General features: G+C 47.2%; 1 protein-coding gene across 1 annotated transcript in view; it reads right to left on the minus strand.

The window, feature by feature from the left end:
- Nucleotides 1-11,375, minus strand: part of Trpv1 (transient receptor potential cation channel subfamily V member 1) — a 34,224-nt gene extending 22,849 nt beyond the window's left edge. The window contains exons 1-7 of the mRNA XM_090349320.1: nt 11,060-11,375; nt 10,384-10,550; nt 10,159-10,311; nt 9,523-9,663; nt 9,131-9,429; nt 8,236-8,415; nt 3,595-3,753 (exon numbers count right to left, since the gene is read on the minus strand). Of these exons, the coding sequence (XP_090205446.1) occupies nt 3,595-3,753; nt 8,236-8,415; nt 9,131-9,429; nt 9,523-9,663; nt 10,159-10,311; nt 10,384-10,550; nt 11,060-11,346 (1,386 nt within the window). The 5' untranslated portion in view covers nt 11,347-11,375. The remainder of the gene's footprint in view (nt 1-3,594; nt 3,754-8,235; nt 8,416-9,130; nt 9,430-9,522; nt 9,664-10,158; nt 10,312-10,383; nt 10,551-11,059) is intronic.
- Between the last annotated feature and the right edge of the window lie 5,150 nt (nt 11,376-16,525).

Here is a 16,525-nt window from a genome sequence, read left to right on the forward strand (position 1 = left end):
CAAAATAGAGCAGGCAGGCAGGGTAAAGATGAGATCAGTTTGAGAAAAGGAGAGCTTTCCACCAATGGCTTATACCTGTAGTACTAGCTATTCAGGAGGCTTAAGATCTGATGATCATAGTTTGAAGCTAACCAGAGCTGACAAATTCAAGACTCTTAGCTTCCATTAACCAGCAAGAAGGCAGAAGTGGGGGTGCAATTCAGGTGGTATAGTGTCGGCCTTGAGTGAAAAAAGCTAAGAAAGGGCCAAGGCCTTGAGTTCAAGCCCCCATCCCAGCAACAAATAAATTAGTTCACATTTAAAATAAAAAACAAAATAATAAAAACCTTAACTTTCAGTCTTCTAGTCCCCCCAAAACCTACATCTGCTGAGAGCTAACTACCTAGACCCGGCCCCAGACATCAATTCTATCCCTAAGTTCCTCAGCCCCTGCTCATAGGCAGTGTACTCTCAGACCTTGAAAAGCCCCCAGTGTGGTGAGTCTAGCACTGATGAGTCTAGTCTGAGGATTGTAGTTCGTAGGCAACCCCAGGCAGAAAAGTCCATGAGATTCATCTCCACTTAGCCAGAAAGTGGCTCCAGAGATCCTTCTCAGGTTACCCTGAATGAAACTATCTCTGCTATTGAACCCATCTCTCTCTTCTTTTCCTTGGACACTTATGTTTATTTTAGGGAAACCAGGGCACGTTTTAGGGCCAAGATTCTCTTGCCACCTAGGAAGCAGTGGGTAGCAGCTGCTTATCCCCAGCTAACTGCTGGGTTTTCGCCATTGCTTGCTTCTCCACCCAGTCCCATTGCTGATCTCCTGTCATCTACTTCCACTGTCCATGTTTCTTTTCTTCCCTCACCAGTATCTAGATAGTTCTTGCTAACAACAGTCTCTGCTATTCAAATTTACGTTGATTATAAATATGTTTATTATATTGTCCACTCTAATGCCCAAATATGGAAAGAAAGAGTATTTTACACAGCCAAGAGTTCTCCCAAAGTAAGTGGGAGACCTCCCCAAACATCTCCCCAGTCTGTGAGACTCTTCCTGCCCAGGCTGGCTTCAAACTACAATCCTCAGATCTCAACCTCCTGAGTAGCTAGGATCACAGGTGCTCAGCTTCGCTTTGGCTTTGCCTGGCTCTCCCTGCCTGGCAGACCCCTCGTGATTAGTCCATTTGAGTTGATATCTAGGCAACCTCTGCTAACTTCTGGACTGAATCTTGTATCTACCACATCCCTGCCTAATCCAATAATGAACCCCGTCCTGCAAACTATTCAATCTTTCTTGTGGAACCATGCTGCCACCCACCTATTCCAACTTGCATCAATAGCAACTGAAACTGGACCCCTAAAACCTGAAGATAGGCTGTTTCTCAAACCTCTGGCCAGCCTACTCTAGCCAAGAGAGGTATCCCATCAAGTCCTCCTTCCCCTACCTACAGCTCCTAAGCTCAAAGGATTACACCAATAGTAACATTTCTACCCCTTAAAGAAGGCAGCCTTGGGGCTGGGAGTGTGGCCTAGAGTAGAGTGCTTCCCCAACATGCACGAAGCCTTGGGTTCTATTTCTTGGTACTACAAATTCAGAAAAAGCCAAAAGTGCTACTATGGCTCAAATGATGGGGTGCTAGCCTTGAGAAAGCTCAAGGACAGTGCCCAGTTCCTAAGTTAAAGACCCAGGACTGGCAAAAAAAGGAAAAGAAGGAAAAAGGTAGCCTTCCCTACTGGGACCCCTCCAAACCCCCTCATCTCCAACTCCCTCTTCTCCTCTTGTATACTCACAGGTGCAACCAGTCTTCACCTCGCTCAAATACCAGTGGAATGATACCAGATCTGACTCTTGTTTATGTCCTGCAACATGACAAGCAGACACTTCCTGGCTGATCACACCTCAGATTTGCTGCAGTATTCTTCCTAGAAATCAGTAAATGCTCCTTCATGGTTTCTGAAACTACTATGCAAATTATAATTACAAGGAACCTTCCAGAAAATGCTCCCACCCAGTTCCTCTTTTGTTTTTCCTTCTGCTATCTTTTATTAATGTTCTTCGAGGCCTACACCTGTATCTAAACTCTACTCTCACCTCTACTGCCTCCCCTCTCTGTTACTTACCACAATGCTTCAATTCATCTGCCATGTTGGGTCTATCTTTATCTCTCCCTGATAGCTGATCTAGTGTACACAAGGTCAATAGCTCAGGCAAGATTCCACTTCCAGGAAGAGCCCATGAAAGAACCAAAACAGGTCAAAGCCACCAATATTAACATCTCCAGATTCATTGGCCAGTTAAGACAGCCATCTGTCCTTCCTGGATCCTTCTCAGTGGATTATCCAAAGACTCACGTCCTGCACCTCACACAGTCTTCCCGCCCCCATCTGCATCAACAGACCCCATTTTCAAGGATACTCCAGGACTGGATTAATCCCACTCTTCCTCTATTACTCTAGCAATAAGACCATGCCTACAGCCATGTGCTATCATTTTGCACCTGTCATTCTAGCTATTCAAGAAGCTGTCATCTGAGGAGCAAGATTCAAAGCCAGCCTGAGCAGACAAATCTATGAGACTCTTTTCTCTAATTAACCAGCAAAACCCAGAAATAGTGGTGTGGCTCAAGTGATAGAGCACCAGCACCACCAACCTTGAACAACAAGCTAAATGAGGGCTGAAAATGTGACTTAGTGGTAGAATGCTTGCCTAGCATACATGCAGCCCTAAGTTTGATTCCTCCGTACCACATAAACAGAAAAAACTAGAAGTGGCACTGTAATTCAAGTCATAGAATACCGGCCCTGAGCAAAAGAAACTCAGGGACAGTGCCTAGGCCCTGAGTTTGGACCCTAGGACCGGAAAAAACAAAAGTTAAGTGAGATTACAAGGCTCTGAGTTCAAATCCCAGTACTAACCACTCCTCCCTCCCCATACTACCACAAGATCACTTTACTTTAAAAATTCAGGGAGGATATGTAACAGCCATCACATGTCTCAGCAACCACATCTGTCTTCTTTTCCTTTAATTCTCATTCAATCAGAGCTCACACTATCTCATCCTGGAGACACAATCCCTGATTCCTAGATCATTTTTTTTTTATTTTTTTGCCAGTCTTGGGCTTTAGCTCAGGGCCTGAGCCCTGTCCTTGGACTTTCTCAAGGCTTGAGCTCTACCACTTGAGCCTCAGCACCACTTCCAGCTTTTTTCTATGCATGTGGTACCAAGGAATCGAACCCAGGTCTTTGTGCATGCTAGGCAAGCACTCTACCACTAGGCCAAACTCCCAGCCCCGACCCCTCCTTTATTATTTTTAACCAAGTGCTTCCTATCCTGTACTCAAAGATCTTTGTGACACACAAGTTTCAGGAAAGAAGCCAGGACTAGACACTGAGTGCAACCCCAAGACAACCAGAGAGAAGGAAGGCTGAGTCCAAGGTAGTTGGGGGTCCAGGTCGTTCTTCCTCCTCTCTGGTGAGGTAGAAAGGGCTCTGAGGCAGATTCAGGGCCTAGGATCCAGCAGAGGATGTCTTATAGGAATATTCCATCCACTGTATACCCATGATACCCCTCTCCTTCACCCCACACCCAAGGCCCAACCCTCAGGTCGCACCAAGCCATGCACAGGCCTGTAGTAGGCAGCCATAGTGAAGACGATCATATACAGGCAGTAGATGAAGAAGTTGAAATAGAAGATACGTTTGACAAATCTATCCCATTTGTCCTGCAACAGTCGGTTCAGGGGCTCCACCAGGAGCATGTCATGGCGATTCTAAGGGAGCAAAAAGAAATAGCAGTCATTTCCAGCCAGGAGCTGTTTTGGATCCCCATGTGGTATTCCTCACTATATAAGCCCATGTCTCTTCAGTTCACCAAACATCAAAACCAGTAGGCTGCTAGGACTTAAGGCTCAAAGGCACCCTCTTGTCTCAGGGTCCTTGCAGGGACAATGGGAATTTGGGAGAAATGGACAAACCCTAATTGCTCACTAAGCTTCCATAGCATTGCCCAACATCCTATTCACATTAGTAACTCACTTTAGGGAGCCCTTGCCCTTCCTATTCCCATGATAATGGGAAGAAGCTGGCTCAGATGGAATGCTGCATGTTTCCAGAGGGCTGAGGGCAGGCAAAGGTTCCTCACTTCTCACATGTGCAGCCCTGGGTCAGGCTGAGATAGTAATCACTTAATCAGGAAATTTAAAGGGACCTGAAAGGCCTTTCCTGAAGTAGGGGACCAGTGGCAGCCATTGCCATTACAAGTATGAGTTAGGCAAAAGTTTCAGATCCCGGGATTTTGTTTAGGTCCAAGTGACTCTGGTCAATGTAATGATCTCTACCAGTTGTCCAGTTCTCGCTGAAGGCCCTAAGACAAGGCCTACTCCTGGCCTCAAAGAGCCTTTGGAGTCAAAAGGATGTCAGTGATGGCCTCAGAGTTTTCTTTCCTGCAGGTCAAATTCCTCAGTCCGTTTTTTTGTTTTTTGGTTTTTGGGGTTTTTTTTTGCCAGTCCTGGGCTTAAGCTCAGGGCCTGAGAACTGTCCTTGGATTTTTCTCAAGGCTAGAACTCTACCACTTGAGCCTCAGCACCACTTCTGGCTTTTTCTACCAAGGAATCGAACCCGGGTCCTTCGTGCATGCTAGGCAAGCACCACTAGGCCAAACTCCCGTCCCCCTCAGTCCTTTTTGAGGCCACTTTATATCTGCATCGCCCCTCTGGGAACTCCTATGTCTAAACGATGAGTCAGATTTTAGATTCAGCATGGAAGCCTAGGTATAGACAACAGGACAAAGCTGCCAAGCCTTGCTCCTCCTGGACTCTGCTGGAGAAGGGTCCCTCTGAAAGGGACCAGTGATGGCAGGATGACTGCAACATGTCATATTGAGACTTCATTGAGAATGGCTTCCTTACATCTACACACACACACACACACACACACACACACACACACACACACACACAAATCCTAACTAAAGAGCCAAAAACAAAATGTATGTAAAGAAAATAAAGGATAAATGTGTGACTTGAAGTGGAAAAGGCAGAGTGAGAAACAAGGAACAGAAGTGAACAGAAATGAAAACCTTTTATAAGTAAACGATATAATAAGTGAAATTAAAAGGCAAGAGAGACTAGGAGAGGAAAAAAATCTTGGCAACATGAGCACCAGAGAAAAGAATGATTCATGCTTATGTAAGAGCATCTACAGCTGAGGATCAGTATTTGGGTCCAGCCCTAGTAGAGAAGTCCAGAAAACTCTTATCTCCATGTAACCAGGAAAAGGCTGGAAGTACAGCTATAGCTCAAGTGGTAGTGCTATCCTTGAGCAGAAAAAGCTAAGGGCTTTTTTGTCCAGGCCTGAAGAGTTCAAGTCCTAGGGCCAACACACACACACACACACACACACACACACACACAGAGAGAGAGAGAGAGAGAGAGAGAGAGAGAGAGAGAGAGAGAGAGAGAGAGAGAGAGAGCGCATCTGCAAACCAAAAAGTCCAACAGAAGAAATAGCAAAGCCAGGTGCTGGTGGCTCATGCCTATAATCCTAGCTAATCAAGAAGCTGAGATCTGAGGATTGCAGTTGGGCACAAAAAAGTCCGTGAAACTCTTATTTCCAATTAATTGGAAGTGGCACTCTGGCTCAAGTGGTAGAGCACTAGCCCTGAGCTGAAGAGCTCAGGGACAGCATCCAGGACCAGAGTTCAAGCCCCACAACTGACCCCCAAAAAATGGCAATGGATAACATATAGGAAACTATTCAAAGATAAATAAAAGATTGATAAAAGAAAACAAATTCTCAGCCGGGCATAGTGGCTCACGCCTGTAATCCTAGCTACTCAGGAAGCTCAGATCTGAGGATTCAGATTCAAAGCCAGCCTGGGCACAAAAGGACCTGAGACTCTTATCTCCAATTAACCTCTAGAAAATGGGAAGTGGGGCTTGGCTGAAGGGTAGGGCAGTAGCCTTGAGCTGAAGAGCTCAGGGACAGAGCCAGGCCGAGTTCAGGCCCCATGACCCACAAAAAAAAATTTTTTTAAAGAATAAAATATTCTCTGCCTCAGACTAACCAAAAATATATCCTCTAATCCCAGTTCTTGGGAGACTGATGCAGAAGGATCACAAGGATCACAAGTTTGAAGCTAACTGGGGCTACAGATAGGGTCCAGAAGAAAAAGAAGGAAAGGAAAAAGAGAGAGAAGGGGCAGTGGGACAAGAAAGGAAGGGAAGAGAAAGGAAGAAAAAGGGAGGGGGAGGGAAGGGAAGGGAGGAAGGAAGGGGAGAAGGAAGGAAGGAAGGAAGGAAAGAAGGAAGGAAGGAAGGAAGGAAGGAAGGAAGGAAGGAAGATACCATTTTTGTATCTATGGATTTAATCCAGATTTAAAAGAAAACAAAAGTGACAGAAAATGACTTAAAACTTAAACCACTCACCTTTTCCCTGATAGCTATAAAACTGCCTTGTTGCAGACTTCTCTGAATCTGAATCAACTTCTACCCCTTTCCCTCTCCCCAAATATGCCCTGCAGTTGTAAACAAGATAACCTGTGAATTGAGGGTCCTACCATTTGTTTGGCATGTCTGCTAAGTATAGATGCTTCCCTATAACTCAACCTTGTTCTCATCCCACTCCAACTTCAGTGTCAAACTATCCCAATCCCCTGCCCTACCTGACTTCACTCTCTCTGCCTAATAAGAGACCTTCATTGTAAGAGAGCACCAGTGTCTTTCCAGTCTTTCTGAAAGACTCTGAAGTCCCTCTCCAGCTTTTACCAAAATAAAAGTCTGTTGATCTGTTAAGTTTGTTTTCTGTTATTTCTTTATCCTGATACCCTCATGACTCAGTTTCCTTACAAAAAGGTTAATACTGGGGCCAGGAGTTTGGCCTAGTGGTAAGAATGCATGCCTAGCATGCACAAAGACCCAGGTTCAATTCTGTTGTACCACATACATAGAAAAAAGCCGGAAGCGATGTTGTAGCTCAAGTGGTAAAGCTCTAGCCTTGAGAAAACCCAAGCTCAGGCCCTGAGTTCAAGCCCCAGGACTGGCAAACAAACAAACAAACAAACAAACAAACAGGGTTATCACTATTCAGGTTGGCAAGAATGCCAGTGGTTATGTACCCATTGGTGATACATTGATTCAGCAGCTTTTAAAATGTTAAGAAAAGCTGAGGGACTGGGAGCATGACCTAGTGGTGGCATGCTTGCCTAGCATGCACAGAGTTTTTTTGATTCTCCCATACCACATACACAAGAAAAAAACGAAAGTGGTGCTATGGCTCAAGTGGAAGAACACTAGCCTTTAGCAAAAAGTGTCCAAGGACAGTGCCCAGGCCTGAGTTCAGACCCCAGGACTGACACCAAAATAAAAGGAAGAAAGGAAAGAAAGAGAGAAAGAGCTGAGCATGGTGGTACATGTCATTAATCCCAGCACTTGAGAGGCTGAGACAGGAAGATCAATAATTCTAGGACAATTCGTGGCTATATGATGATTTAGATGCTAACTTGAGCTATATAGTGAGACCATGCCTTAAACAAGCAAACAAAAACCTAAATGCAGCCAGGCCCTGATAGCTCATGCTGAGAGCTGAGAGCTCTCAGGTGGCTGAAATCTGAGGATCAGGGTTCAAAGTGATCATATGCAGAAAAGTCTGTGAGACTCTTATCTCCAATAAAACTACTCAGAAAAAGCCAGAAGTAGAGGTGTGGCTCAGCAGAAGTGGCAGTGTGGCTCAAGTGGTCAAACACCAGACTTGAACAACAACAAAAAAAGCCAAGCAAGAGCAAAAGATCTTACTCAATTGGGATGTCCTGTGGACATTTCTTATCCCATGATGGAATATTATGCAACAATGTTTTTTAATGAGAAGGCCCCAACTGGACTGATATAAAACTGCTTATGAGGCATGCAATTAGGTGAAATAACCTGTTTGTTCTACATTGTGTATAGTAGGATTCCCATTGATGTAAACAAAATGAAACGTTCATATGGCACAAAAGAGAAGTTTTTATATGATACAAAAGGAAGGTTTGTCTATGTACTTCTGAAATGTTCTTATTTTTATAGGACAATAATCCTCTGTTGTTTGTATGCTTAAGAAAATCTTCCATGGGAATAGAGGGGGAGAAGAGGCTTTGGGGCCTGGGGCAGTAGGACTTTATTGGTAAGAGGTCAGGGAGAGCTGAGGCAGGGGCTTGGTGGAGCTATGTGGGGTGCCCTTGAAATCCCTTCTGCCCACATCTCAGTCCTGGCACTCACAGGAGTCTCGCTGCTGCTGTAGGCAATCACCTCTAGCACTGAGTTCTTCTCACAGGTATCAATGCAGGACAGGTCATAGAGAGAGGAATGCACAGGCCCATAGGCCCATTCGGTGAACTTTCTGGACAGGTGCCGGCACTCGGGCTCATGGATCTCTCTTTGGAGAATATAGGCCAAGACCTGAAGTAGGTACAAGAGTTCTCAGAGGCCAGTTAGAGGCCCAGGGATGGGCTACACACCCATGCAGGCCCCAAGGTTCTCCTAGGAAAGGAAATGAGCCCAGATTCTCCACCCTGTCAGCCCCAGTGGTGATCCCAGGTTCTTGCCCACTATCAAGATCCACACCTGCTCACTGCCTCTAACTCCAGCTAGCTAGGAAACCTCAAGCCAGAAGGAAACCAACAAAATCCAAAAAAGTAAAGGTAGGTTCCCTAACAGGCTTGGACAAGTTTCCAGGATTCCCTGGTACTAAGAAATTTCCATCCCCTTAAGTTTTAGCAGCCCACCCCCACCCCCGGCAGCCTTCATCAACCTCCACAGGCCCTGGACTGGGGCCTAGTTACCCCAAACTGTCCCCTTAGGACCTTCCTTGTCACCCCAAACTCCTGCTCACCATGGGAAAACACCTCTTCTATCTTACTTACCCTAGGCTCCATTCACCCCATGCTAATACCATACCCAGTATACATCCCCACCCACCATCTTAGTGACACTAAGAGTTGGAAATCAAAGACGGTAGGTCTGCCCTGCTGGGCTCTGCTCCGTGCTCACACTTTCTCTGACTTACTCTACCAGCAATACGGATTGCTGCAATGAGAGTCTTGCACATAAATCCTCTCTCCCACTGCCCTCACTGCATGGGGACTCCAATTCAGGGCTGAGACCCCTCTGTTACCCCAATCTTCCCGCTGCTAGCGGCCAGAGCCAGTGGTGTGAGCCCCTTCTTGTTTGTGAGCTCCTCCAACTTCAGTGTGGGGTGAAGCTTGGCCCCCAGAATCAGAATCTCGTTGTACATGCTGGTCACAAACTTGGTGTTATCAGCTGTGTTGTCAGCCACCTCCACCAGGGCATGCAGAACTGTGTTGCCAACAGAGTCCCTGGCACTGATGTCTGCTGGCTGCCAGGAGTTCTGCAGCAGGAACTTCACGATAGCCAGCTGGTTGGTGCATGCAGCCAGGGAGAGGGGCAGCTCACCTGCAGTCAACAGTGGGTCCTGGGAATGAGATGGACTGGTCCCTGCACCACTATCCCTCTAGTTCCTTCACTTCTGCCAAATGGTCTCCCTACCAAAGTAGAAGCCAGGTCGCCCTTTGGTCTTCTTAAAGAAGTCCCCATTAGCTGCCGCCTGGACATCTGCTCCATTCTCCACCAGGAGGGTCACCAGTGGCATGTTCCGTCTCTCGATGGCAATATGCAGTGCTGTCTGGCCTATTATAGAATTTGCACATTATTTGCTTTATGATCACAGTCCTGTGGGGGCCAGGACAGATGCCCACAAGGTAGGGCTCTGGTTATAGCAGTTACCACTGATAGAACTAATCAAAAAGTGCCCGGATGTACTCTACTGAAGGGAGCCATGCCAGGGTCCCCAGAGGAGTCTAAAAAGGTCCTACAGCATGAATACAAACCCTCAGAAACAAGAGACAACAGGTGGCAAGGGAAGGAATGGAAATTTCCCAGGGTCAAGAACATGTAGAGAGGCCAGATGTTCTGACTTCAAAGGACAAGGATCACCAAGTCAGCAGGGAATAGCAGAGGCCCCTGGAGGAGCCTACAGATGAGAAAAGCAGGGATCAGAGCTAGGAGAAAGCAACACCATAGCTGGACACGCAGTAAAGAGTACAGAGGAATGCAGAGGCTCTTGGTTTCCCCTTCAGTTTCAGGTATGCTATGGGCTGTCATGCTAACTCTTCCACCACTCACCCTTATAGTAGCTGTCTGTGTAGCTGGCATTGACAAACTCATCTAGACTGTCTGTCTGCTGGGCAATGTCCAGGAGCAAAGAGATGGTGTCATTCTTCCCATTGTGTAGGTTGAGCATAGCTTTCAGTAGACAGGTCTTCCCTGTCTCAGGGTCTGAAAGACAGAGGGAGAATCAGAGACAGGCCACGCAGAGCCCTCCCCGGGTACCATGGTCCCAAAGCCCACCTTTGAACTCATTGTCAGTGAGGCGCTTCTTGCTCTTCTGCAGGAAGGGCAACAGGCTCTCCAGCTCTTGGCAGTTACTCTGAGCAACAGCATCAAAGATGCTCCTGCGGTCATAGAGCTTGAGGGGCTTCTCAGCACCAGTGGGGACAGGGTCCTGGGGTAACTGCCTGGGGACAGCAATCAACAGGCACAATCTCAGACATAATCCCATCTCATGGGTTCCCCCGAGACAAACCAGAAAAGAGTGGGGGAACCATAGGTGGCCTTTCCAGACCATAGAGCATGTGTGTCTCTACCCCCTGCGGGCATCAGCCCACTTGCTTCCTTCAGGGGCTGAGAAGGCAGCAGTTTGGAGGGAACTGGGGGCATGAGTTGACATAACCCCTGCTGAATGCAAAGGCTTCCTCACACTGTGTGAAAGTTAACTGACCTGGTGCCCTCCCTATCCTGCTTCAGAAGAGGAAGGAAGGCTGGTGGGTGGCTCACTGGAACTGTCTGTCCTCTCTGTCTTCTGGCCTTGAAGAATCAGCAGCATTTAGGGCTTGTGATGAGCACACACATCAGCCTCAGTGGCTGTGTACCCCACGAAATTCATGAGTACAAATGCTGGGCCAGCCCACCTCTGAAGTCTCCCCAGGCCCTAGCACCTGTGGCCCTAAGTAGTCTCCTGACTTACCTGACACAGGCAGGATCATCACCAGGCATGAGGATGGTGGCCACAGAGCTGATAGTGATGGTTGGGCAAGAGTCCAGCTTGCCTTCCTTGTAAGAGCAATCCATAGGCGATTCCTCCTCCAACTCACCCTTCCCAAAGAGCCGGGTATGGATCTTGGCTGTGGAGATGTGGGGCTTGGCTGGGGGTGGCTTGCAGTTAGGGTCTCCATCACCTGGGGGGTCTGGGTAGGAGTCCTCTTGGGGCGGGTCCTCAGACTCCCTCGAGTCTAAGCTAGCCCACTTCTTCATCCTTACCAGATCTTCTGTTGCTCCAAATGCAACCTACAGGCAGCCACAGAGACGAAAGTTTGTTCTGAGCTTGAGGACTGTACATACTTAGCCCCAATCTGCCCCCCTTCCTGTGACCCTATGGACCTTTGGGACACTCCAGAAGTCCAACCAGTGCTGCCCTTCACCTCACACCTAATGCTTTCATGACCATACCTCTCACTCCTGTGGCCTATAATGTTATGGTATTAGCCTCATTGGCAAGAATTGGGAGCCAGTAGGCTCTGAGGCTGGGTTTAACATGACCCCAACCTCTGGAATTCTCTGTCCTCAGACTCCCTGTCTACAGAGACAATGACCATGGCCCTGCCTCTCTCCCCAGTCCCTCCCCAGTTGTTTCTAATGGAGTCGTCATTACCAGCTGCATTGAAAAGGACGAGGTGATGAGGAAGGCTGAGCCCCAAAGAGATAGGATGGACAGTCTATAACCCAGCAAAAGGTGACACTCCCACCTCTGTACTCTGCACTGCACCACCTTCTATGCAGCTCACATGCCATCAGTTCCATCTACCCCCTGTGTCGATTATGAGTGCATTTCAGCCATGCTGGCCTATACTCTCAGGCATGAAGCTTGCTGCTAGGATGGCTGCATCCAGCTAAAAGCTAACCTCATCTCTCACACTTTCTTTCACCTATCCTACTCCCTGATACCCAGGGCTAGCCCATCGCAGAGACCTTTGCTCCCAGGATACTTCCACCCTTTTCTTCCCACCTCTCCAAAGCCTCCTCCTCTTGGGATGCAGCACTGATAACTCACCTCACAAAGCCCCCCTCTCCCCTGCACCAGCCCTGACCCCAGTCTTCTCTAGCCTCCTTATGGCCTACCTCATACAATTCCTATCTGTCCCTAGAAATTTTTAATCTAGCAATTGCGTTTATTCATTTACATCTCTCTCAAGCTTTTGTGAACTCCTCTTGGGCTGGATTTTTCCTGACCCATCTTTCTGAGAAAATGGTGCTGGTTTCTATGGAAGACTTTTTACATACTAATTGAGTTAGGGAGATTAAGTTCCAGCTGTAACTGGATCCAGAAAAATAGCCACTAAAGTAGAAGCCTCTCAAGTCCTGTGTTTTCAAGGGAAAGTTCAGGCAGTGAAAATCCAGACCACATGGCAAGGCCAGGGTAATAAATCAACTATGGTCTGTTACCCTGAGCCATGGACAGGGAGGGAGAGACAGCTGAGCACTGGTCCCCTTGCCTGCCCCCATCGGTCTTCTCCCATCCTCTCATGAAGGCCTAGATGTTTCTGACCCAGCGGTTGGGAAGGGAGTCGTGTTATCCCAGCCACAAAAAGTTCCACATCCAACATCCTGCCTCCCATTCAACCCACCTGTCACATTCTTCAGGGAGAGGGATGGTACCAGGAGAAGCTGCAGAAAAGGAAGTGAAAGGGCCAGTAGGACAGGCAGCAGGCCAGACTAGGCCTTGAAGATGAACAGAATATGGACATGCTTATGTGGACTATAGGAAGCCATAAGCAGCCTCAGAGGCATGCAGGCCACAAGTGAATCTGTACTTTCACAAGATAAGTTTCTGTCCTCATGTGCAGAGCCTGTGGTCATTTCAAACACACAGCAGTTCTGGGTGTGTGGCTCAATGGCAGAACATGTGATTAGCATGCATGAGGCCCTACATTCCATCCCAGTATCACAAAAAATAAAATAAAAAAGTAAATAAATAAGAGGCAGAGGAGATGATTCAGGACAAGTGAGAGAATAAGTGAGCATGCAACTCACATGTGTGTTTGAGCACCAACACTATGTTAAGCAGTTTACCTGTACTCCTTTAATTCTTTTTCATAGTACCGGAGTTTGAACTCGGGGTCTCTTGCTTGCTAAGCAAGCTTTATTTTTTTGCCAGTCCTAGGGCTTGAATTCAGGGCCTGGGTACTGCCCCTAAGCTTCTTTTGCTCGAGGCTAGCATTCTCCCATTTGAGCCACTGCACCACTTCTGTCTTTTTCTGTGTATGTTATACTGAGGAATTGAATCCAGGACTTCATGTATGCTAGGCAAGCACTCTACCACTAAAGCCACATTCCCAGTCCCCTAAGAAAGCTTTTATAAACCACATAGCCAGTCTTGCATTCACTCAATTCTCACACTATCTCTAAAAGAAATATATTTCCTGGATATGGAAGCTGTGGCTCGGAGATGTGTATGACTTGTCCAAGTCACAGAATAAGAGGAAGAACTTGGATCTGGTCTTAAGCCTGGCCTCTTGAGTATCTCTAGTGGTCTATTGTCTCAGGAAAGCTCTGGGATCTTTCTGAAATGTTAATCTCATCCCAGATTCCATAGTAAAGGCCTGGAGACTGATTAGACCAGGTACCTCTACCCCTGGGGCCAGATCCAATGTACCTTCCTGAGCCACCAAGCATCTCAAGCTCAAAATCCAAATATCAAATCAGACATAAAGCTCAAGCCACTTCCTGTAGTTTACTCTCCCTGGACTATCTGTATTTTCTCCTTGGGTGAGGCTGGCTACAAAATTAAGAATAAATACAACCCATGCTAACAGTTTATAGAACCCAAACCAGAAAATGCCTGCTGGAAGGATTCTTCCTGTCCTCAGTTGGAAGCTTTGCCTCTTTCTCCCACTGATCCCAATACAACCAAACCCAGGAAGCAGGAAGCAGCTCACAAAGTACCATCTATCCATCAATCCACAAACCCTGAATTGACACTGCACATGCTCTACCCAATTTTCTGTTGGGACTCAAGCTTCTTCCAGAGTTAAGAGTTAGATAATGAGACAGGTGTTGAGAGGCCATTTGCTATAGAAGGAGAGAAGAAGACAGGACTATTTGTCACTGCCAGACCTGGGCCATTACTCACAAGTCCCACAGTGATACATCTGTCAGACAGTAACATTTTACAGTGATCAGAGGAATTTCTAACCATAAGCAACTACCTGTTGCTTATCCGAGGGATAATAGCATTCTGATTTGTGCCAAGTTCTTCAACTCATCAAGACACATTAAGTTCTGAAAAAAACTGCCCACCAAAATCTGGATTGACTGGCCCATCTTCACCTCCAGACACTGCTCACCTCCTGGGAGAAAGGGTGCCTTTTTTTCTCAAACCCAGGTGTGTCATACTGTGTGTTCCTGCTCACCTTTCCGCTTGAAGACTCCATCCCTGCAGGAGACCTGAGAACACCTCAATCTCATGCCTATGGCTTTGAGAGTGGGACAGCACTGGTCCAGGACCCAGTCCCATCACTGCTGTCCCCAAATCCGACCTGGGAATCCTCTCAGGAAAGACAGGTAAATGGGGGTTTTGCAAGCAAGGAATGAACAGAGGAACATGTCCAAAATTGGAGAGCTAAGAGCCAAGGCAAGAGCCCAGCCTTACTGCTGTCCAGCCCTGAGTGTCTCCTCTGAATGGAGAGGGTAGTGGACTGAACACCTCCAGCCTTCTAGAAGCTCAGCCTCCTCACCTCTGGGGCAGGAGTAAATATCGTAAATACTGATAACAAGCTACATTGTCATTTACTAGTGCTCATGGTGAGCCACACTAAGTGCAGAATAATGTCACCTAGGCCTCCCAACTCCTGAAACAGCCACTGCTGCCATCCTGCTGAAACCCTCAGAGTCCAAGTGAAATACCCAGAGTCACATAGCTGGCAAGTGGATGGTTAGCAATCACAATGCCATTCTAAGTACTAACATCTGCACTGGTACCAAACAAACAAAGTGATAAAGGACTTACCAGCCAGATGTACACACACCTCAGACCTGGGGAGCACCGCTGAACTCAGAGAAGCTGTTCTTAAAGGAAGAGTGAGGCTGGTGTGGGACCAGAACGGGCCTCCCAGCCTCCCTCTGTGAGGGTCCTGCCCCGCCCTGGGCCGTGCTGTGAGGCTGGGCAGTGGGCACACACTGGCGTGCAGGAAACATTTCCACCAATGGTAGCAGCTGTTGTTTCCACAGCTACAATTCCCAGAGGATCTCAAAGCTTTTCCCATCATTTTTGCCCTTTTTTCGGAAACCACTTAGCCACTGCCCCTCCTCCAGCTTTGCCAAGGCCACAGGGCACTTAGTCGCCAGCAGCTTGGACTATCTCGGGCTGAGCTTCAGATCTCAGAAAAGGATGATGTTCAGCCTTCCAAACCCACCACTCCTGCACATGGAAGTCTGGAGAGCAGCTTCCCATGAGAACTATCCTAGCCATTATGTCAAGCCCAGAATCCTAAAGCCACCCTGCTTTCCAAATGAAGATGGAATGGGACCCTCGTGTCACCTCACACAGTGTGCATCCTGGACTAGAATTCAGAGACCTGCCTGAAGGCCAACTACAACTTTTTTTTTTTTTTTGTCAGTTGTGGGGCTTGAACTCTGGGCCTAGGCACTAGCTCTTTGGCTCAAGGCTAGTGCTCTACCACTTTAAGCCACAGCACTACTTCCAGTTTTCTGGTGGTTCATTGGAGATAGAGTCTCATGGACTTTCCTGCCCAGGCTGGCTTTGAACCACGATCCTCAGATCTCAGGATCATTGTTCTTGGGCTTTCCTCAAGACTAGAGCTCTACCACTTGAGCAACAGCACCACTTGCAGTTTTTTTCTATGTATGTGGTACCAAGGTATCAAACCCAGATCTTCGTGCATGCTATGCAAGCACTCTATCACTAGGCCAAACTCCCCGCCCAGTATTTGTCTTTCTTAAACTGACTTTCTTCACTTAGCATGATGTCCTCATCCATATCATAGCATGTGTCAAACCTCCCCCCTTTTAAGGCTGAGGCTCCTATATCCATTTAACCACTAAAAAGTCAGAGGTAAAGATATGGATCAAGTGGTAGAGCACGAGCCTTGAGGAGAAAAGACTGAGACATCACCCAGGCTCTTAGTTCAAGCCCCAGTACCAACACACACACACACACACACACACACACACACACACACACACACACACACACACATTAGTGAGATCCTGTGTCAAAAATAAAATAAGGGCAGGGTGGTAGCCTTGAGCTGAAGAGCTCAGAGACAGCAGCCAGGTCCTGCCCCATGATCCACAAGAATAAAATAAAAATAAAATAAAAACAAAATGGTTGAATGCATAGCTCAAGTGAGTATACTTGCCTAGCAAGCTTGAGGTCCTGGGTTAAATCCCTATAATCACAAAGAAAAAAAATGAA

This window comes from Megascapheus bottae, chromosome 17, assembly GCF_031878675.1.
Source record: "Megascapheus bottae isolate mThoBot1 chromosome 17, mThoBot2.hap1, whole genome shotgun sequence".
Lineage (NCBI taxonomy): Eukaryota > Metazoa > Chordata > Mammalia > Rodentia > Geomyidae > Megascapheus > Megascapheus bottae.